Below are 23,424 nucleotides of genomic sequence, written 5' to 3'. Positions count from 1 at the left end.
TTTTACAATAAAACGTCATCATAAATTACCCCCACCCAAAAAAGAAATCTTAGATAATTTTTTTTTCACGTATAATTATTTTTTCAGTATATATGTGTGTGTATATATATAAGAATAAATAACCAACGCCAGGAAACTATTACAACTTCGTTGTCATTTCTTTTTTCTAGTAAACTTTTGCCCGATTTATAAAATCAAACCGAGTTTTCAATCAACAGCTTGAATAGTTCGGATCATTTCGATTTGAAAAAAAAATACTACATCTTTGACTATTCCTCGAAATAAAAAATCGTATGACGTAAACTTACACGGATCTGGTGGTCAATGTATTATTTCTTGGCTCCATCCACTGAATGGATAAAGGATCGAAATTTTTCATTACGGGAAATCATCATCAGATATGGTAATTTAGTTAAAATCTAAATCCTCTGAACCAGTCAAGCTGTCGATTAAAAATTGTGTTTGATTTTATAAATCGGGGCAAAATTTTATAACTTGACGAACATACTACAATGAAGAAGTGTTCCATCATTGTTGCTTACATAGGGACGGTCCATGTGAAAGAAAATAGCTCGGCAATAACATCTCAAGATATGAATCGGCTGTTATACTTCTATCAAAAAAACAAGATTCCTGCACTTTTTTGAGATAAAAACTTAATTCTTCTGTAAATTCCTTTTATATAAAACTACGCGAGGATTTTTATCATATCAATAAACACAATTATTTCGGCTTATTAGATCATTTAATCTGATGTGTGCTTCATCAAATGATATCTACACAACGAATGTCTCATAAATATCATTTTTCTATAAAAATCATCTTCACGAAGTAATCTGAGCCTCTAATATATTTGAATTCTAATTCTTATAGAACTTCCATAAAATTCTTCTGAGCACATCTAGCCAAACATGAGCACCTCTGGTTGACGTTTGAGGCTCTTTAATAATGTCTCCGAAAAAACATTTTTCTGAAACCTAACTAGTTATAGGCCTATCTGAGAGTGGAGCACCTCCAGTAATCTTGAAATTTGATGTTCATCTTACCAAATTTTGACGGGTAGGTAATGGACAACGAAATTTCGTAAGCAATTCCTAATGGGCTACAGTATAATTATTTTCACCAAAACTGAAGCATAAAAAACTTGTTTTATGTACTTAAATCTGTCCCCAATACAACTTAATTAATTACATTAAATATACATTTATCAAATTAGGAATATTTAATTCTGATAAAATAATTTTTGTTTTTGATAAAATTTATTCCTTCCTATTTTTTAATTATTATTTTTTTAACAAGCGAGAGAGCATTAATAAAATAAAAAATTTAATTCTTTTTTATTTTTACATTTTAGAATTGAAGTGTAAATTATAGGATTAAAACATTATAGATCGATTTATAAAACTGATTTTTTTTTTATTGTGACTACTTAAAAATATTAAAAGTGAGTATTTATTGTTATATTATTATATAACGAATTTTTTACGTAAAAAAGTATTAAATCGATTTTTTTTTTACATCGTAAACTTCGTATTTAAAAAAAAAATATAATTCAAAAATAAAGACATTTTCAATTTAAAAAAAAAAAACAGACGAACATTAATTTGTAACTAAGTGCGCATTAGTGAACATGATAAGTTTATCAAAATTTACTAGAAGACAACTTTTGACTTTGGTAGTTCTTAGCATTGGAGATTTTTGTAACGCAATTTGCGTATCACTGCAAGCACCGTTCTACCCACAAGAGGTAAGCAAAAATACTTATTATTTTATTTGTTCACTTTTTTTAATTTAACTATTGCAATTAAGTTCATTCATAAAAATTACAGAAACTTTCTAAAATATACTCACTACAGAAAAGTATTGTTATATCGTGATGGAATTCACTGGAAAGCAATTATTTTTTTACGGTATTAAATATTAGTAATAATACCAATTAACATTTAGCTATAATTGGACAAGAGTTATTAAGCAAATATATACAGAGTGATTCATGAAGAATGTAACAAACGATCAGGATAAGTTCTACTGGTTAAAATAAATAAAAAATGCCATATAAACATTGGTTCGGGAACGCTTAATTAGCCAGTGTCGACTGGTGAAAAATTTCGCCCTGGTTTCTTCGTCTTTGGTAAAATTAAGTAGGACTGTAATTCTTGGAACCCAAAATAAGGAGTAAATTTGTGGTTTTATATGAAATCTGACCTGCAGAATTAAAAAAATACAGGGTGTCCATAAAGTCTTTCCATGATTACAAAAATGTATTACAAAAACCTCTTAAAGTTACAGCTGTGCGGTTTGTGGCAAAACAAAGAGAAAATTATCAATTTTTTTTGCAATATCAATAAATTTCAACATGTGCGCCTTTTCTTGCTCGTAGAATGTCCAACTGATAATCCATTTCATGACATGTGAAAATTATGTCTGGTGAACGTGGTGGCCAGGGAGTGAGACCGTCGCGCCAGATCTATCTGCCGTGAAACGATTGGTTCAGAAAATCTTGAACTAGTAATCCCCGATGTAGTGGTGCGCCATTACAAACCACCCTAGGTGGCAAACCACCCTAGGTTGCAAGCACTGAAATATAGACATACTGGAATGGGCACTGCCTATGTCCAACGTGAGCGAAAAACGAACGTGAGACAGATAGATTTAGAGGTGTAATTATCATTGTCGCACAGTGCAGCGCATGCGTATTGTACCTAACGTACCGTCCCTTCAGAAAGTGATTCCATAAAACTTAATTGCAGTTATTATTAAGTGATAAAATCTCATAATTATATTTAATTGATAGAAAAATGTTAATGCTTATGAATATTAAATGAATTTTGAGTTAATCATTGTACCATATAAATGTTTTTATAAAAAATTTCTACAATAACTTGAATTATGAAAGATAACTTGTGATTTGTGATGAGAGAGATCGTCACAAACTTTTTGAACGGACTGTAGACAAAGAGAGGTATACCTCTAAATCAGCTATCTTTGTTAGCACGGATTTCTAACGCTAGTGCCCATTCCAGTATGTCTATATTTCAGTGGTTCCAAGTCATTTAGTTAAGGTACAGCAAAGTGTTGCAGCACATACAGATAAATGTTAGCTATTGCTCGATGAAATAGACGGGACCGATGGGTTCTGTTGTACATCAAACCGTACCATAGATTCACTTTAGGGGCATCTCTAATTTTTTTCTGGTAAAGTACGGATTTTCTGAGCCCCATATTCTCACATTATGCCCCCGTTTACTTTCCCTGACATGTGGAAAGTAGCCTCGTCTGAAAACATATACGGTGCAGGTACGCGTTGCCATTATCAATCCGCTGTAAAATCTCGGTTGCAAAGGCAACACGACGAGGGCCGTCATCTGGCTGTAGATATTGCAGTATCTGAACTTTATACGCGTGCAACCTTAGTTTCACGCAAAATCTTTTATAAAATTTTGTGCACTGTTGACCGAAGAATCCCTTGTTCACGAGATGCACGACGAGTAGATTTGGAATGGGTATGTAGAAATGTTTGCTGCTCAACTTCAATCTTCTCTTCACTAACGGACGACCACGGAAAGTCGACCACACTTCCATTCTCCTTAAATTTTGTATACCAAGCAACGATACTCTTGCTATCAGGTGCTGGTCGTCCATATTCCCTTCAAGAATTTCGCTGCACAGTAATCGGTGATTTCGACTCGTGATACCGCAACACGCATTTCGCTTTCTCCTTGATTGATGCCATTTTATAAAAAATTGATCACAGTGCCCTCTACTTGCAACAAATCAATATGAAAAAAAAATTGATATTTTTTTCTTTGTTTTGCCACAAACCACACAGCTGTAACTGTAATAGTATTTTTGTAATCACGAACAGACTTTATGGACACCCTGTCCCAGAACAATATTTTTATTAATTTTTCAGAAATGTGGGGTAAAGTACAAAATTTACGGTCGAAAAACGTACTATTTTATGTTTGGCGTAAAATAACTTTGTTAAATGGTTTTAAACAGATCTTGAACAGAACTTTACTTTGAGTACAAAATACACCTGAGTATATATGATTTATATCCGAGTACAAAATACAGAAACTAAATATAAACAAAAGAATTTCCAAGTTTAAAAAAAACTTCGAAATTCTAGTGAAACAGTTAAACCTCCCCTGTAAAAAAAATGTTTTTTAACCTCGTTTTATTGCTGCTACGATTTTTCTTTCTTTTTTTTTTTGGTAACTTTGATTACTTATAACTCTAAATTGAAGGCATTTATCGAGAAAACGTTTTCACCATCTCTTTTCTCCTAAAATTTTACATTAAAAACATGTATCACGTGACCACCTTCCTTTCTTAAAAAAAAATTTAATTCTATGTGCCGGATCTAAAACGGCGAGAAAATTTTCAAACACATCATAAAGTATTAATTTTGTAAATATGTAGATCCGCACTTGTTTTTACCTCCTAGTATCCCTGTTTTGAAATATAAAGCCGTTCTCATACTTTTATCGCTCTGTATAACCAAATTTTATTAAATCATTGAGAATATGTAATATCAACTTAGAAATAATAACTTTAAAATTAATAGAGTCCACTACGAAACGAAAAATGTTTTCAACTTGAAATTAGAGATGGAAAAAGGCAATAGTAATTTTAAAATGAATACATTACATTTTATGAAACGCATAGTGAACAATAAAATTGTGACAAAATTTTAATACTTCCTGCCATTGATTATTTATTCTTGTATAGTGGAAAAATAATTACACGTAAAAAAATTACCTAAGATTTCTTTTTATTGTAAAATTATCATTATATGTTAAAATAAACTAAAAAAAGTTTAAACTTCCCGATCATTTTTTCTGCTTCCCATCTTCCAAGAATTTTTTTTTGATTTTACTACGTTTGCTATATTAAGTGAGAGAAACTAAAAACAAAATTCCACTAAAAAATGTATAATCAACAAAAAATTACCTAAGATTTATTTTTTTGGTGTGTTGAATTACGATTTAATTTTGTTTTAATATTATTACTAAAGGTTTATAATAAAAGATAAATAAAATAAAAGTTTAATAAACTCAAAAAAGTTTTGAAAAATTAAAATATCGATATTTTTAAACTTTTAACGGCTCCTCCGTCCCCAATATTGCCAAAGTATTTTCTTGGATTGCTTACACTACTACTATGCCTAAGAAGACATTAATTTTTTTTTTATGCAATAAATAAAAATAATAACTTCTTTCGATTTTTGGGTAGGGGGAAATTTTTGGACAAAATTAAAAAAAAAATGGTAGATAAGAATGCACGTATGTACTGTACTTAAGGGTTTTAAAATAATCGGCCCCCATCTTAAAAATGTTAGTTATACAGTCCTTCGTACGGGTTAAAAAAACATTGTGCAGGATTCTTAAGAGTTACCCGACAAAAAAACACGAGGAGATGACCAGGCTTCGTTTCTCTTTTTATTTTTTTGTTTTTTTTGGTCAAGTAAATGCAGTCAATTACACCCTTTTTTTTTCTTTTTCCTGTTTAGCCTCCGGTAACTACCGTTTAGATAATTCTTCAGAGGATGAATGAGGATGTTATGTATGAGTGTAAATGAAGTGTAGTCTTGTACATTCTCAGTTCGACCATTCCTGAGATGTGTGGTTAATTGAAACCCAACCATCAAAGAACACCGGTATCCACGATCTAGTATTCAAATCCGTGTAAAAATAACTGGCTTTACTAGAACTTGAACGCTGTAACTCTCGGCTTCCAAATCAGCTGATTTGGGAAAACGCGTTAACCACTAGACCAACCCGGTGGGTTAGTCAATTACACCCAGTCGCGTCGCATCGCACTCACAGTAACAGTGGGTGTGGTTGTGTGCTCGTTGAGCCGCCGCATTGTACCCCGTCGCAACTTTAAAGCTAGTTTTATCAATAACCAAAAGATATATCGTAAAAGGCAAACCAGAACATTTTTTTGTAAAAAATTGAATTCAAATAGTTGAAGTGGTCTACGAATTCTATTAGACCAACGGTTTCCATAGTAAAGTTGAATATCGCAAAGAACATAATCCGGTTGTTACCGCAAGCCATTAAAACGACCACCATCTTGAAACGGTGAAATATTTCGTAACGGCAATAGTTCTATGTTCTTTCCAGGTATAAAAACTATGTTCATGCAAAATTTAAGCTCAATCGGTTGAGTAGTTTTCGGGTGAAACTCACTGACGCAATTACATTTATACTAGATTTATCAGGTTGTCGAATGTAAACACCTCGTAAAAACCTTTAGATTTAACTTCACCCTTTGATATATCGAGTTCAACATTTTTATAATCAAAGCGTAATACTAGGATTCTGTTTATAATTTAGATTTTAAGGATCTCTATCTGATGACCGTTTCTTATGACACAATTTTCAAAGAACTGTTGAAACTAACCGATTAGAAGACGTTCTCGAAGGGTGTGCTCCTTTTTACTTCCTTTTACGAAGTAAAGGAAGTATTGTGATCGCGAAAAATTTCGGTTTTCAAATATAAAATGAAATATTCATTTTGATCATTCCTGAATCCATTTTGACTAGTTTTGGCATGACGGCTGTACGTACCAATGTATTTCTCGTAACTCAAAAACGATGAACCGTAGGATGTTGAAATTTTGGATTTAGGACTGTTGCAATATCTAGCTGTGCACCTCCCTTTGATTGCAATCGACTGGGCAAAAGTGTCCAAAAAAGCTCAAAATCAAAAAAAAATTGAATTTTGGACTTTTTCATAACTGCAGTAATAAGCCCTACTGAGAGCTTTTCAACGATATACCATGGTACTTACTTTCATCGGTTCCAAAGTTACAGCCCAATAAAATTTTAATTAATGAAATATTTGGATCTTACAAGGCGAAGCCATATCGGTTCGAATCTGTCTTCATTTCCAAATTTTTTTAAAATTTAAATATATTAATAAAATGTTTAACCTTTAACTGTAAAAAAATACAATAAATAATAATTCAATAATAGAAATTTAAAAAAAATGAATAAAAATCATAAGTTATTAATGAAATAAAATTTTATGTACTTCAGAAATGTGTGTATGTAATTTAATAGGCGTACAACGAAGTCATTCGGTGAAACACCTGAATATTTAATATTAATTGAAAATTATAATTTAGGATCGTATTATTTTTATTCATGCATTTGATTCAGTCTACTTGATAATAAAAATCGCTATAAAATTTAGTAACCTATTTGATGTTAATAAAAACTAATATTTTAGAAATTGTGTAACTGTCCACTTTTATTAAAGAATTGGAGGATCGTATCTCACTTTCAAATGAAATAAGTTTAAATGAAGTGCAACAAAAATGTGTATATGTCTAATATGTAATTTATGTATATATAATACACGTGTACAAGGAAATTATGTGGTGTCCACAACAGATTTTTTTTTATAACTGTATTTATTGATTCTAATTCAAGGGGTGTTTGTAGAAGGATATTTAGACATACTACTATATAAATAACATATAATTTTGACCGTACTTATTTGAAGTAATTCAAAAAATCACCAACAGCCCGTTATATTTGTTTTGCCATTTTGATAAGAAGTTAATTTTTAATAATAAATTCTTCGATGAAATTAATGACATAAATGTTTTTATTTCTCAATCTAATATTAGTAACATGAAATAGGAACTACTCAATTTATCGGTAGAATGATTCATATAACTGAAGTTTATTTTTATAACTTTTATCTAATAATTTATATTTGAAATTGCAAATCATGCATTTATCGGTAGAATAATTAATTTTGTGCTGTAACATCATTTATATATAATTAAATTATTTACAGTTTAATGGAATTAATTTTTTTAATTGCAACTAAACATTTTTAATATGAAATATTATTTTATAGCGAGTTCATGATTTTTTAAAGTGAAATGATTTTTACCGAATTTCCCATTTCTGGACCGTGTGAACAAACTTTGTTTTTCCTTTGAAGCTTTGATCTTCTATCATCACTCAGACATTATTTTTCTTAATCTTTCTCTGTTCTTTTATAATTCTCCTTGTGTATTTCGTTTTTTTTCTCTTCCGTTTTGGATCACTTTAAATCTTTTATGTATTTTTTTCTTGAAAATTTCTCTTCCTAAAATATCTTCTACTATTTCAATCTCATAGAGATTTCCTCTCTCTCTAGAAGCCACTTTTTTATTTTTGAGGTTATCAAAGAAGAATCTTTCTTGTCAATCTTAGTTCATTCATCTTCATTAAATAAATGTAAAACATTATTTACCTTTTTAAATTGTGTCGATTATGCTGTCAAATTTTCTTTAAATTACTTCGTTTAATTACAAAATATTTCTATTATTTTCACACTTCCGGCCTAATATTTTTCTTTCCTTTTTCAAAATATTAGTCTTCCTCATTAATTATTTAATGTTACAGTTCAGCCGCATAAAGATTTTCATGTTTGAAAACCGTATTATAATGTCTGAATTTCACACACTAAGAAATCGATTTTTTCGCTTATAATTTTGTACGTATCTTCAGCGAAAACAATTTCTATATTTTTAAAATTCGTTTTAATCACACTCATTTAAAAATATACACCAGTATATTTTTACCAAATACTGATGCATTTGGTAATGCATTTCTCGTACCAGTATGTATCAAAAGACAGAAAAATTTTATCATGCATGATACGGATTGATATGGTTACAGTAACTAAAAGTAAAAAGGGAAATTATTTTAAAATACCTTACACGATCCCTTTTACATCATAATGATATTTTTTTAACGTCAAAGAAGATAAATTACAATCAAAAAAAAAAATTAACAAAACATATTTGTTGTAACGCTACAATAAAGCATGTCGTGCTTTTAATATAAGATATATTATCTGTATTTGACAATAACTAGATAAAAAAAATTATACACACTCATATAGAGGCTAAACTAAGGTCGAAGTTTATCCAATAATGATTATTTATTAATAAATACGACTATCTAATTAGCAATATAAATAAATCGTTAAAAATAATTTATGAGATTATGTAATTAAATGAGTACTCTCATCTTTATACAAAATTTTTAAACTCTTTTTTTTTTGTTTTTTAATGTTCTGACAAGTCAGCGACATTTATAACCAATCGCCATTGCAAAATTGTTAAGCTTACATACATTACACCGGATTTTATATCGAAAGCGGACACATTTCTTAAACTACTAACACAACAGTAAAAAATCTGATGTGGACACCACATAACTTCCTAATTAAATTTAATTAATTAAATTACATATACACATTGTTTTGCTGCACTTCATTTAAACTTATTTCATTTGATAGTGAGATAATACGGACCTCCAGTTCTTAATAAAGTGGAAAGTTACACAATTGCATTGTGGTGGACACCACATTGCATCACATTTTTTTGTGGTGTCTGTATCAGCATTTTATATTAATTAGTTTATATATTAATTTTGTTTCACGTCGTTATGTGTTGTAAGTGAGAACGTGTAGGATCCTTAACCATGTACACATCAGTTCGAATCCGAGTTCATATACATAACTTTTTTTAACTATTTCTTTTTTTTAATTTAAATATATTGACTTATTAATAATTATTAGTCTCTGATTGTAAACAAATTTTAATTAAAATGAAAAGTACATAAAATTTATTTCACTAATAACTTTTTATTTTTTAAAAGCTTTTAACTCGCTTTAGGAATAATCAAAACTTGCAACTGCTATATCTTTTCATCTATTGTAAGAAATTTGGTACACGTATGTAACTTCGATGACAATACAGCTCAACGGTGTCGGAATTTGATTTGACCCACCCCCACGCACTAAACCCAACGCTAAATCATGCATTTAGTTGAAAATTTTCATTTCCCATGAACTATTGTATGAAAATGATTGAAATTTGGTACACGTATGTAACTTCGATGTGTAAAAATAAATATTTTTACTTTTTTTTAGTCTTAAAAAAAAATACAAAAAAATTACAAAAATATGTTTGATTATATATAAGAAATTATTTTTTTAGCAAAGCTTTTATTTAACTAATATTAATAAAAAAAGAAAACAAATTAGAAAAACCCTCTAAAGAGTAAAAAATAAGAATTAAATCAAATTGAGAATTTTTAACAAAAAAATATAATATATTAACAAATATAAAAATGCACTGAAAAGTAAAAAATAAATTATATAAATATCTAATAAACAACCAATAAATAAAAAATAAATAAATGTAATAATTATTAAATTTTCAAATTAAAAGTAACGAAAATACTTAGTTAAATAAAAGCGTGGCTAGTTTTTATAACAATCTTTTCGAATAAGTATTTATAGACATTTGCTGTATTTTAAAATATATTTTTTGTTTAATGAGGTTGTTTAGTATATGTATATACTTTATTTATCTGTAATAAAATAACTCAAGTTTTAATTCTTTGATGGTTCAAATTTGAGATGAAAAATAAAAATTAAATTTAGAAATTTTGCACAAAGTTTTGAAGTCATGCACATTTTGACGGTAATCTAAAAAATTATTAATTATTATCATTATTACAATTGTAATCGTAATTATGAATTCATTAAATAAAAATTCATAATTAATTAAAATGAAACTTTTAGCGGAAAGATTCCAGCAGACCTTTCCACCTCCTCACGTAGTTATTGAAAATGAAAATTAATTGTTGTAAAAATAAATGTTTTTTAAATAAATGATAAAAACTGCGCCACGCTTTTATTAAAATAAATAGTTTCATTACTTTTAATTTTAAAATTTAATAATTATTACATTTATTTATTTTTTATTTATTAGATATTTAGATAATTTATTTTTTACTTTTCAGTGCATTTTTTATTTGTTAATATATTATATTTTTTTGTTAAAAATTCTCAAATTGAATTAGTTCTTACTTTTTAGAGGGGTTTTCTAATTTGTTTCCTTTTTTTATTAATGTTAATATTAATATTAGTTAAATAAAAGCTTTCTTAAAAAATAATTTCTTATATGTAATCAAATATATTTTTGTATTTTTTCATTTTTTTTTTTTTTATTGTTATAACTGAATTATTATTTATTGTAATTTTTTTACAATCAGAGGTTAATAGTTATTAATAAATCCAACCAGTGTTAGCTGTATGTGCGATGCAACTGGCTGCACCTGCCTCCAGTTACTTGAAAAGACTAAAAAACATAAAACGAAAGTAATTAAATTATTTTTTTTTTTTAATGAGAAATGAAGTATAAACACCTCACCTCCTAGTGGTGCTTGTCGGGTAACGCTAAAACCGGGAAAAATATAATTTTACCCGTACGAAGAAGGGTAACCAGTTATAACTACTATTTTTAAGATGGAGGCCGACTATTTTGAAACCCGCATTGCTCGCATAGCTAACTCAAAGTTTCGAGTCCTGTACTAACCAAACTGTTGGTCTGAAGAAATTACTATACACTGATAGTTTTTATAAACTGGAGAGGTTTTAATTGTTATTTATCATTATTATTCTCACAAGCATTAGTTTAATGAACATAAATATGGTTCAGGAGGCAAAGCCCTCTGACTGGTTTATATATATATGTGCGTGTGTTTGCTCTCTCCCCTCACTCACACTCTCTCTCTCTCTCTCTCTCTACCTCTCTCTCATTTAATAATGAGAGAGAGAGAGAGAATTTATATAAGAATTTATATGAGAGAGAGAGAGAGAGATAATAATAATTTGATAGAATTTTATGTAAACTTGAAATAGATTAATATTTAAATTAGCAAATAATATTTTTTCTCTTTTTTTTTACTTACCCGACTGTTAAATGGACACAACGGACAAAATTTTAAGTAATTTCTTTCTTCCTTAATATATCCCCGTCATTTTAAAATATTTACATCCAGACTATTAAAAATAATTAATTCATTACTTCGGAGGAAGAGTTTTAAAGGAGAGTATCAGACCTCAAACGAACATAATTTCTGTTTGGGCGGAGTTACGATGATATACTTGCAAGGTTACAATTATTCAGACCAAACTCTTAATCACTCGGTTAACTTTCGAGATCCAATTAACGTGGCACATACAAACACAGTGAAGCGTTTACGGACAGCACTGAAAAGACGGAATCGCAAAGAGTGTGGTACAGATTGAGAACTACGATAGACTCCTATTTATGCGAATTCATCTGTCCAACGTAACATCGACAGGGCTCGTTCGATCAAATTTTGGGGATATCACATTACTTTTGGTCTCCACAACAGTGAATATAAGTAAGACTTATCTTTTACTATTACAATAGAGGTTTAGGAAATGTATCCACTTTCGAAATAAGAGACGCACCAATATTTTTTTTCTTAATTAGATGTTTACAATATCTAAGGAGAATATTAAATCCACAGGTAACCAGTTTTAACATTTTACGGGTGAATAAGACGGAAAATTTTTTAAAGCCTACAGGAGTTCTTTAAATGTTAAATTCTAGATTCTAATAAAAATTGATTATAAAATAAATGTGAACTAAAAAATCCTTGCTTAATACAATTTTATCCTTATTATAGGTGATTTAAAGAAAAGAACTGGGTACTTTATAATAATGTCACCTTCAATTTTTCCATACTAATTGTTTGACTTTCTTTCTCTTATTTAATGAACGTTGTAAGGCACCGAGGAGAATAATGGAAAAAGAAATAAGCTTGCCAGACGGTCGAGTTGAACCCACCGGGTTGGTCTAGTGGTGAACGCGTCTTCCCAAATCAGCTGATTTGGAAGTCGAGAGTTACAGCGTTCAAGTCCTAGTAAAGCCAGCTATTTTTACACGGACTTGAATACTAGATCGTGAATACCGGTGTTCTTTGGTGGTTGGGTTCAATTAACCACACATCTCAGGTATGGTCGAACTGAGAATGTACAAGACTACACTTCATTCACACTCATACATATCATCCTCATTTATCCTCTGAAGTATTATCTAAATGGTAGTTACCGGAGGCTAAACAGGAAAAAGAAAGACGGTCGAGTTGATGGAAATTTACCAGTGTTTATGTTTACCAGTGGGTAAAATGTTTATACTTAAGCTTTTTCTTCTTCGAAAAGTCAGTAAAAATATTGTCGCGTGTTCGCGGCTCTATCAGGATATTGAGAGATTAACAAATTAAAATGTTTATATAATTACAATTCATTGGTTTAAAAACATAAGTAATACCAGACAAATTAATAATAATAATAGTACGACAATCATAAAACAAATAATAAAAAAAAAGTATAGCAATCACAGCCATAATAATAATCAGTATAATAGTAATAGTAATAATAATAGCAACAGAATATAAAAAAAAATCCCACATTAGTAATTAGAATAATGACAACGGTAAACAGTAATAATACTAAATGTCAATAATAAGGATAAACATAGATTACATACAAAACAAAGTTTAAAGTAACTGTCAGGATTTATTCACAGATAGATAAATAATGAAAACCAGAATTCAGTCCCATTGACAAAAGACATAGCACGACCGCTATTCTTAACACTTTTAACCACTAGTCTTGTATTAACAACAATAGTACAATAGATAAAACAAGTATAAAGTTCCTTCACAGCAAATATCTTTGCTATTCACAAATAAAACTACCCTAACAGTTTATGAATGAAATTTAATATATTATCTCTTTCACTTTTAGTTTTACAGTAACTCATCGATCCATTTCTTGTTTACGTGTACTGGAACTATTCGTGGCGTCACCTTAGTTGCATCGAACCTGCATTCGAAATTCTCTCCTTCACTGACCTCCTCGTAGAATACTCTCGCTGACTGCAGTCTCGCGGACTGATTCGCAGAACTCTCCTCGCGGAACTGACTTTTAACCGGTCTTCGCCAGAGTATTTATACTGTCCTATCTTTTTTACCTGCCGGACCGGGCCCAACTCGAAGCGCAAGAATGATCGACCGCTCTCTCATTTTCCCATAAAATTCCTAGCCTTGGTCCGGTAACTCTTCTCGCGGAACGACACGTGTTTAATGTATTAGTAAGCAGTATTACAAAGGACCATTGTTAAACGGACCTGTTACCTTTACTAACAGGGTTCCTTTTAGTCCCTTTCTGAATTCCTTCCATTATTATATTTTCTATTACTTTCTTCTTAATTAGCAGGAATCCGTTACTCAGGTCCGCTCTACCGGTCTTGTTACAATATCATAACAGTATAACAGCAAAATATATCAAAATTTTGGAACTTTGTTTTTTTGTCCCAAATTGTCTCGTGAAGTTGTATACCATTTAATAGCGTTTTACATAATTTTTTTTTTCTCCCCGACAATTATTTATTTGCTCTCGACCTACTATTACTTCCTGTACTATTACTATTGTATTAACTTCATATATTTATGTACAATGTTGAAAAAACAATAAGAATCTTAAAGGAATTGGTAAAATCGTCGAAATACACGAAGCTAAATGTGGTCGACGCAAGTACAATAAAGGTAGAATTATTAATGATGGGCAGCGAACTTTGATGGGATACAGCGCGATTCCAGAAAAATTTTTCTAGTACATATCGGCTCCCGGGTAACTCAGAGACATCGCTATAAATAATTAAAGAATACATTCTATTGAGCTGTAATACAATCAGACAATCTTATAACTACCCGCAATTTGAAGATTTAAAAATTTCGTAGACCCCGATAATAGATTAAATTCATACTCAAAATATCGAAAGGCTGTGACGTTAGTTCTACTACGAATCCTTAAATTTGATAATCACACGCAAATCGACTCTAAAACCGATATATTTGTTACAAGCATTGATTCCTCAAGCCAACAATGTAATCGGATACATTCATAAATATTTCTCATGAATCTTGAGGAATTCATATATGGATATTCAAACCTCGGCTACTCTAGGCATATATATATATATATATATATATATATATATATATATATATATATATATATATATTTAATTTTTTTAAATCACTTAAGGGGAAGTATACGTTAAAATCTATTTTTTTAAACAGAAGACTTATGGCTACAATTTTTTGTCATAGGTTTAAAAACATTATGGGTAATGTGTAGTATAATTTTAAGCCCCAATATTTACTTACAACCCCTGACGTAGGGGTTGAAGTAGCAAAAACTTGCCAGATAAATCATATTTTCATTAGTTTTGAACCTGCAACAGCAAAACTAGTGTCATTTAAAATGTCTAACTTGGATTTATGAACTCTAAGAACAGATTAAAAGTATACTATTTTCAAGGAACTATTTATTTATTTTTTAATTTTATTTGTTGAAAAGTCAAGTTCATTGATGTAACTATTTTTTTTTTTAAATACCTTATACCAAAAACACTATATATAGTTATATCAGAACGTATATCAAAGAATTCTGAATACCTGGAAAAAATTATGTTTCTACTTAGAATAGAACGGAAGATATGATTGATCTACCAAATGAAAATATGGAGAAAAAAAATTTGCGGAAAACAACAAAATAAGATTAACTAAATAAACAGTAATTAAACACGAAAACTCCCTCTGAATCAGTCTGAGTTGCTACATATGTTTACACCTTCATCCTGTACTTGTTTTTCTTCATACTTTAAATTCTTTAACCTTCTCTTTCTTTCCTGGTATGTAATTTTAGTGATTCTCCGTTTTCTTCTCCTGCCCATTTTCCTTCCAAGAATACGGGATGAAAGCCCTGGGGAAATCCCAGCTCTGTTCACCGCTAGTAAAAATGATATATTTCCAAAATTGTACTGATCGATACTTTCTGATACAGCCGTCTCAACGATTTTCCGAGAAACACTCTAGGTTTTGTATGAATTATTCGCCGTATGCAATTATTCAAACTTTCTTTAGCATACACCTTTAGTTGAAAGCAATCGGCTGTCTATAAGTCTTTCATATATAGGGAAAATATGATGGAAAAGAAACAAACTGATCTTTTTGTTTATATGTATCTATTATCTTTATTTTTCCCAGAAGTTTTGCTATGTCCTTAAGTTTTATTACAAAAGCATCAAGATTCCTCTCCAGTTGGGCGCTTATGATGTGTAGGTTTATCATCAGTTGAAGTGCAATGTCTAAGTGTAGCTAAAATTAAATGCTTCATTTCGGTTGTACTTTTATTTGTTTTATCCAAAATAGTATTTCCATAGTATTTAGCTTTTTAATTGCGTAGTCTGTAAGGGCACCATACTGTTTTATTTGGTTTTGACCACTTTTTGATAAACAAAATCGTAAGCGCACATAGCTAACTACTGCTACCGCCGCAAGAAAAATATATAAGCCGATAGAAGAAAAAATTTCCTACAAAAAAAATTACCTATCTAGTTTGTGTGTATCAAAAGTTATGGAGATTTGTAAACGTGTGTTTTTTTTTTTATAAAAACGGAAGAAATTTTTACAAAGACATGCCACGCAACTTTAATAGTCTCCATTTATTTAGAGATAACTTATAAATAAACTAAATATATAAAAATGTTTAGGAAATTTCAGAGAATAAAATACAGCATAAACTTTTTTTCAGTAATTTACGTATACTCCCTCCTTAACTACGTGTTAGAGAAGTGAAACGCAGTTATAATGTTGGAATCCAAAAACGATGTCAAGTTAGCTGATTACAAGAGTAAATTTTATTCTGTCCATTTCCGACCTTAAAAAAATTACTTTCTTATACAACAATTTATCGTAAATTTTCGTATAAGTTTTATAACTAGTAGGAAGAAACAGTTGAAAATGATATCTGCATATGGTATAAGATTATCAAATCCTGATATTTGATTTCACAAAATGTTGAAGTTGCATATGCGTTGAATTTCACCATATACCACAATAGTTTCAAATTACAGTCAATGTAACTTTAGTGTTAACACTAGTTTTTCCTAATTTTCGTTCTCCTATGGGAAAATGAATAAAAATTCTATCTTAGCAACAGCATTGCGTTAAAGGAATATCCCAGTGAGGTCTTAAGTTTCCAATTGTCGGTCTTAGGATCCCGTTTGGAAAACCAAGGATAAATTTTATCTTTTTAGATAATTGGGAATGGGAAATTTAGTGATCAAGCTTTTATTTCCTAATAGATTTCCCGGTAAAACTAACAAAGATAATCCAAAAATACTTGGACATATTTTCTTTTCAACAATCCATTCCACTCATGTTTGTAAAGTAAACAAACATTGTACTCGATTACTGATAGAACGTGACTTTGAGCTTACTGAAAACGCTTAACGCGGCATCCCACCTAATAATATTAAAATTTATACAGTTATTCGTTTGTGCGTTTATTTTCAGTTTTCTTATAGCTACTGACGCCTGATTGTGTAAGATATATATATATATATATATATATATATATATATATATATATATATTGCCCAATAGTGTAAAAGTGGTTTTACTAACCCAAACTAACGCTAGAACGATTTGTTTTATCAATTCTAAACGTAAATGAGAAGGATTTTTTACATATGCCAATATGAACAGTACAGCAAAATAAGTAATGAGGTAGGTATGTATATACAATTTAAAAAATTGGCAAAGTATTGTATCAGTTTCCCGGCAATTAATAATAAAAATTAAAAGAGTTACAGACAAAAAACAACAAAACCAGGATATTTAGAAACGGGGAAAAAATTTAAAGAAATTTTTTTCTATAGATATCCATATATAGAGTTAAGCTTAATATATTTTTCTAAATAAAGTTTTCTCTAAATTTAATACCCCCTTCAATAGAAGCTAAAATAAAAAAAGAACATTTTCAAAAGAATTTTTTTTATTTCACATCCGGGGTTTGTAATTTTTTAAAAAATGTACATTTTACGATAGCTTATATGAAGAATAAACTTTCAAAAAATTCAGAAAAAAATTTAAACCGAAGGGAGAGGGAGCAGCGAAAGAAAAGACATACATTTCAATTTTAAGAGGTGGGGGTTGATTTTCTTAAAAAGTTTTCTTTTCACGTATACTATTATATAAAGAGGAAGAGAGTTTTTGTTTGTTCGAGATAAACAAAAAACTACTCCATCAATCGCAATCAAATTTTTACCCATGTTTTTTGGCATAACTGAGAAGGTTTTAAGATATAATTCATCTCGAGAAAAATATATAAAATCTATTCAAAAAATAATCGACCGAGCGATTTTTGTAATGTGCAATTTTTTAATGATTGAACTTTTGTCCCGATGTCGTAGCCGTAAACACAGCTTCCGTCTCCCGTTACGATCCTTTGCATGAATATTTCATCGTCATCAACTTATTCAAGGAGTTGCCGGCAATTGTCCACTCGATGGTCTTTCTGCTGTTCGGTCACCAAACGAGGAACAAACTTTGCTGCAACTCGATGCATGTTCAATCTTTCAGTCGAAATGTCATGGCATGATCTTATCGAGATGCTAACCCCTTCTGCAAGTTCCCTGACAGTCAATCAGCGATTTGCAAGCACCAGATCGTTCATTTTCTGAACGTGTGTGTCACCAGTTGAAGTCAAAGACCTTCTTGGTCGAGGGTCATCTTCAATTGATTGACTACCACTTTTAAATCGTGAAAACCGTTCGCAGCATTGCGTACGAACCAGAGCATCATCTCCTTAAGCTTGTTTCAAAACTTGAAAAGTTTCTGTTGAAGTTTTCCCCAGTTTCACGCAAAATTTTACGTAGTATCATTACTCCCGAAAAACGCACATTACAAAATACCTACTAACACGTAAACACGTAGCACTCAAACAACAATAACGCGAAAACTAAACGGGATAACAAAAATCCAAGGACATGTGGTTACAGAGGAGGTTATGCGGAAAACAATGCTACCAACTGCACGTCACTAAAAAAACAATGCTACCAACTGCACGTCACTAAATATGTCCGTTGGCGCGTAATTAAAACTGTTCGGTTATTTTTTGAACAGACTTCGTGTATATACATATATATGCAGTGGTGGAGATTTGCCAGTTGAAGCGCTAACTTAAAAAATTGAATTAATGAACTGTGAGTCTTTATCACAGTGTGGGCTGGGTTTAAACTCAACGATTCGAACCAATCGAATGAATAATATTACAAAATTAATAGAATTAACAATTTTCAAAATTCAAACAAGGTTGAAAGCTAACCTTTGCATGCTTTATGTACACTTTCGATCTAACAGATACGGTTATTCGAAATTGTTATCTAAAAATGAAAAACTATTTATTAAAACGGGGAAATAATAAATAATCCATTACGGTACTGCATTTCTCATTTGGATCGCTAAGTGGCGAGCCGCTAAATTTTCACGCTCCTTTCTTTCAGCGAGCCGCTCCCCAAGATATTTTTCAATAGAGGTCTTATTGAAATTGAAGGCAACACATAGTGAGCGATTCATACTCAACGCCAAGCAAAATCTAATGAAGACAAATTGATGAAAATTTTTATACATGTTCTTCTTACGGTGTAAGGGCACACTAAGAAAGGAATTTTTTGAAATTCCGAGTTTAAAGGGGTAAAACAGAGTAACAATGAAATTTACTATTATTTTAGTTTCTCAGTAACAAACGAAGATATCAACTTGACTTTTTTTTGTGTGTGAAATCTTAATGTGAATATCTAATAACAAATTTCTAGATTTTTGAATTCCGAGTTTCAAGGGTTAAAATGGATTTTTGAATTTTTTTTGAAACCCAGCTATTTTTTTTTAAATTTATCGGTAACAAATGAAGAAATCAACGTGATTTTTGGTGAGTGTAATCTTCATGTGAATAGACCAATTTCTAGATTTTCGAAATTCGACCTTGAAAGGGGTGAGGAAAGGTAAAATGATTTAGAATTATTGAACAATGATTCTAAATCTTCCCAATCCCGACTATACTAAACGAAATATTCAGTAGATCTGGGCTGGCTCTTCAGATAAATATTTAAAAACCATTTTCGTGTTTTTTTTTTTAATTCCGATTTTTCTAAGGGGTGCGAAGGTAGGTGCTGTGGCTCAACCAGCACAGCCACTGCCACCATTACTGTATGTGTGACAGTTACTGTATACCATTACTGTATACCTGGCTTCAATTATTACTTGATTGAAAAACATAAAATAAAAAGGCTGACCGCTACGGAGAACGCAAGTAACAATATTGGCGAAGCTGCGACGGGAAGCTAGGTATTTATACATGCATTGTACGTAAAACATTTTCTTTAATAAATTTTTCTCTAAAATGCCTCTGAAAAATATGTAAATTGTTTTTTCCTCAATATCCCCCTTAAATATTTGAAAAAAATAATATGAACTGTGCCCCACATATAGAAATATTTGAGCCAAATTTGAATAAATTCAGTTTGGTCAATTCTGAGATATAAGGCCAACTGCAGTGCAACATACATATATATATATATATATATATATATATATATATGTTTACCTCGTTACCTTATTTGTATATATGTGATTACTTAGCACATAAATATATTTACACAGACAGATGTGTTTTTTTTTACTTTCCCGTCTAATGCTATAGCAAAACTATAGCTCTAGAAGGGAAAGTATTGTAATCGGAATTTGGGCATATGCGGTTTTCACCGGATCTTCAAGTTTTAATTCCTAAGGAACCCAAAAAACCGGATGGACATTTTCTGGATGTTCGTATGTACGTGTGTGTTCGGTGTTGTATTCTTTATATCTCCAGTATTACTGGATCGATTTTTACCAAACTTGGGTCAGATTACTTCTACATATGGGGCATTGATGTCATTCAATTTTCAATTTAAAAGGTCAAGAAGGGGGTGAGGCTGTACAGCAAGGTCATCATTTCGAGATTTCACCTAATTAAGGTCTTATTTTTCTTAGGCACATTTGTTAACAATTAAAAAATATATAATAAAAATAATAATATATTTGTAAAAAAACACCTTTTGCAAAATCTCATCCCGACACAAAAAACGCTGTTGTATTCGTCTCCTACGTTGTGACGTAACAAGTGAACGGTAGGTAGAATTAAATAAATGAATAATATTTAAAGCGTAAAAATTATTAAAGTGGCCGCTAGTACCACCACACCTGCGCGAATGAAATAAGGTATGCGCGCGCGCGCGCGCTTTAGTCAGAATCATTGAATTAAATGAAAAAAATAGATATACTTAAATAATATGAAAAATAATTTAAATTAATTTGTGCGTGTAAGCCGTGTATCAGAAAAACCCGCGTGACGAGAAAGTCGTACAACTGTGTTGTCAGCTTTTTTTTTTTGGTATCGAAGAACTAGTTTGATCCTAAAACATAAAGATTTACAAAAAACCGATACCCTATTTTTCACATCATCATATCTTCTCCTTCAATATAGTTTTTATAGCTAACTTCACCCGTAAAGTAAAATATTAAAATAAATATTTTACAAATTTCGAAATCAATTAAGGAAAGACTGATCAGTATAACTCCATAACAATTTTTTTTTTTTTGTTAGCTCTTAAATAATGAATTATCAAATTTATAATTCCTATCCTGCAACTAAATTGATCATTTGCATAAAAACAAATATCTTTATTTTTTATACATAACATATAATGTTAGGTCAACATGTATAAAAAATATATTAAAAAAATAAAATAAAACTACTGATAAACGGTCATGGACCCTATTTTAAGACCCTCAATTCTTAAATAGACCCTAAATATCATGTGGATTAAATAAAAAAACATGTGCGAAATAAATAAATTTAACTTAGTAATTGCATAACAAACATTTTTTGTTTGCTTTTTATTAAATTTTCATACAATTTAATAAGGCAAAATGTCACTGGATTCCATATTACACAATAATATTTTTTCTGTGATAAAAAATATTAAATACTTCTATGCAAAAATATTATATAAGTAACAGATAAAAATGTTATCTCGAATAAACCGCAAACAATCAATAATAATTTATAATTAGAAAATATTCCTGTCATCAAGAAAAAATAAAAAAAATATCTGTCAGAATAGATCAAAAATATAAACCCGATAAATATATTATTAATAACTAAACTTTTAATTAATCAAAATTAATTATAATAATTAATCGCTTTTTAAAAGATTATATTGAACTAATTTCATTAATTAAGATCTCTTTATTCCTTTTTCTACAAATCTAAACACATTATATATATATATATATATATATAAAGTGATTTAGAAAGAAAAAATAATAATTTGAGAACTAATTCTACAGCTTGAAATAAGGAAAAAAGTTTATACAAACATATAAGCGAAAAAGCTTTGTTATCGAGTTACGGATAGCGAAAATTTTTGCCCGAATTTCAGTTCCGCCGGCGAAATGAATTCATACTGAAATTTTTAAGGCAGTATAATTTATTTTCAAAATTAGTGATCATTCTTTTTTTTACAAAATATATTATTTAGGAGCAAGTATGACACTACGTGGAACTATACAGAAAATTCCATCTTCAACTCTGTGCAAAAAAATGAAATCGAAACACATTCTGTCAAGTTTAACCTTTCAATCGATCGTCCTACTACATTAAGTTTCTTTTATATTTCAATATAAGGAATTTTTTCTACGTATAACGACTCTATGTCTAAACAAATTTATATTGAGCTAATATATTTTTTTTCAAACCATTTATATACTAGATATCAACGAAAGAGATATGATGAACAAACAACTTATTTTTAAATAATATTTTTAGTAGTGTTTCGAATCGTACAGAGTTCATCCTGTAGAATTCGTTGTACGATAAAAACAATATGTCTCGTATTGAAACGAGGTCCCTATAGAAAAAATGGAATGTACCAAGTAAAAACCACATCGTGACTCGATTTATTTTCAATCGAAAATGTACGGGACTTTGACCGTACTTGAACGGTTCGCCAGAAGAGATTTCTAGGTAAGTTATACTCTTATATGGAAATAATGGTCTGTTTGGACATGTAAAATTTTTGTATTACAGATTCTTTAGAATTCTTGTATATATTTTATATTTTCATCTAACAATGTAACTTACAGATGTGGGAAAAATTAAATTTAAATCATTCTAATATATGGCATCATTCCGAGCCGACACCAATTTTGTCAACTTTGCTAACATCAGATTGCATTAAAGTTCGTGTATACTCGCTTGAATCAATATTTGTCCATTCTTTAAGTTCAATAATTCGCTCCAGCTCCATTTAAAATGCGCAGGATACCGAGCAAATCAAATTTTTTTTTTTTTTTTTTTTGTCTTCAGTCATTTGACTGGTTTGATGCAGCTCTCCAAGATTCCCTATCTAGTGCTAGTCGTTTCATTTCAGTATACCCTCTACATCCTACATCCCTAACAATTTGTTTTACATATTCCAAACGTGGCCTGCCTACACAATTTTTCCCTTCTACCTGTCCTTCCAAAATTAAAGCGACTATTCCAGGATGCCTTAGTATGTGGCCTATAAGTCTGTCTCTTCTTTTAACTATATTTTTCCAAATGCTTCTTTCTTCATCTATTTGCCGCAAT

The 23,424-nt window shown here is 30.1% G+C and overlaps 1 protein-coding gene across 2 annotated transcripts in view; it reads left to right on the top strand.

The window, feature by feature from the left end:
* LOC142332720 (MFS-type transporter SLC18B1-like) overlaps positions 1-23,424 on the top strand; it is a 98,189-nt gene that overhangs the window by 5,379 nt on the left and 69,386 nt on the right. For both annotated transcript variants that reach the window (XM_075379308.1, XM_075379307.1), the window contains exon 2: positions 1,355-1,747. In XM_075379308.1, the coding sequence (XP_075235423.1) occupies positions 1,631-1,747 (117 nt within the window). In that variant the 5' untranslated portion in view covers positions 1,355-1,630. The remainder of the gene's footprint in view (positions 1-1,354; positions 1,748-23,424) is intronic.

The sequence above is a fragment of the Lycorma delicatula genome, chromosome 12, assembly GCF_047948215.1.
Source record: "Lycorma delicatula isolate Av1 chromosome 12, ASM4794821v1, whole genome shotgun sequence".
NCBI lineage: Eukaryota > Metazoa > Arthropoda > Insecta > Hemiptera > Fulgoridae > Lycorma > Lycorma delicatula.
Note: the sequence above shows the minus strand (reverse complement) of the source record. Positions and strands in the feature narration are given on the sequence as shown.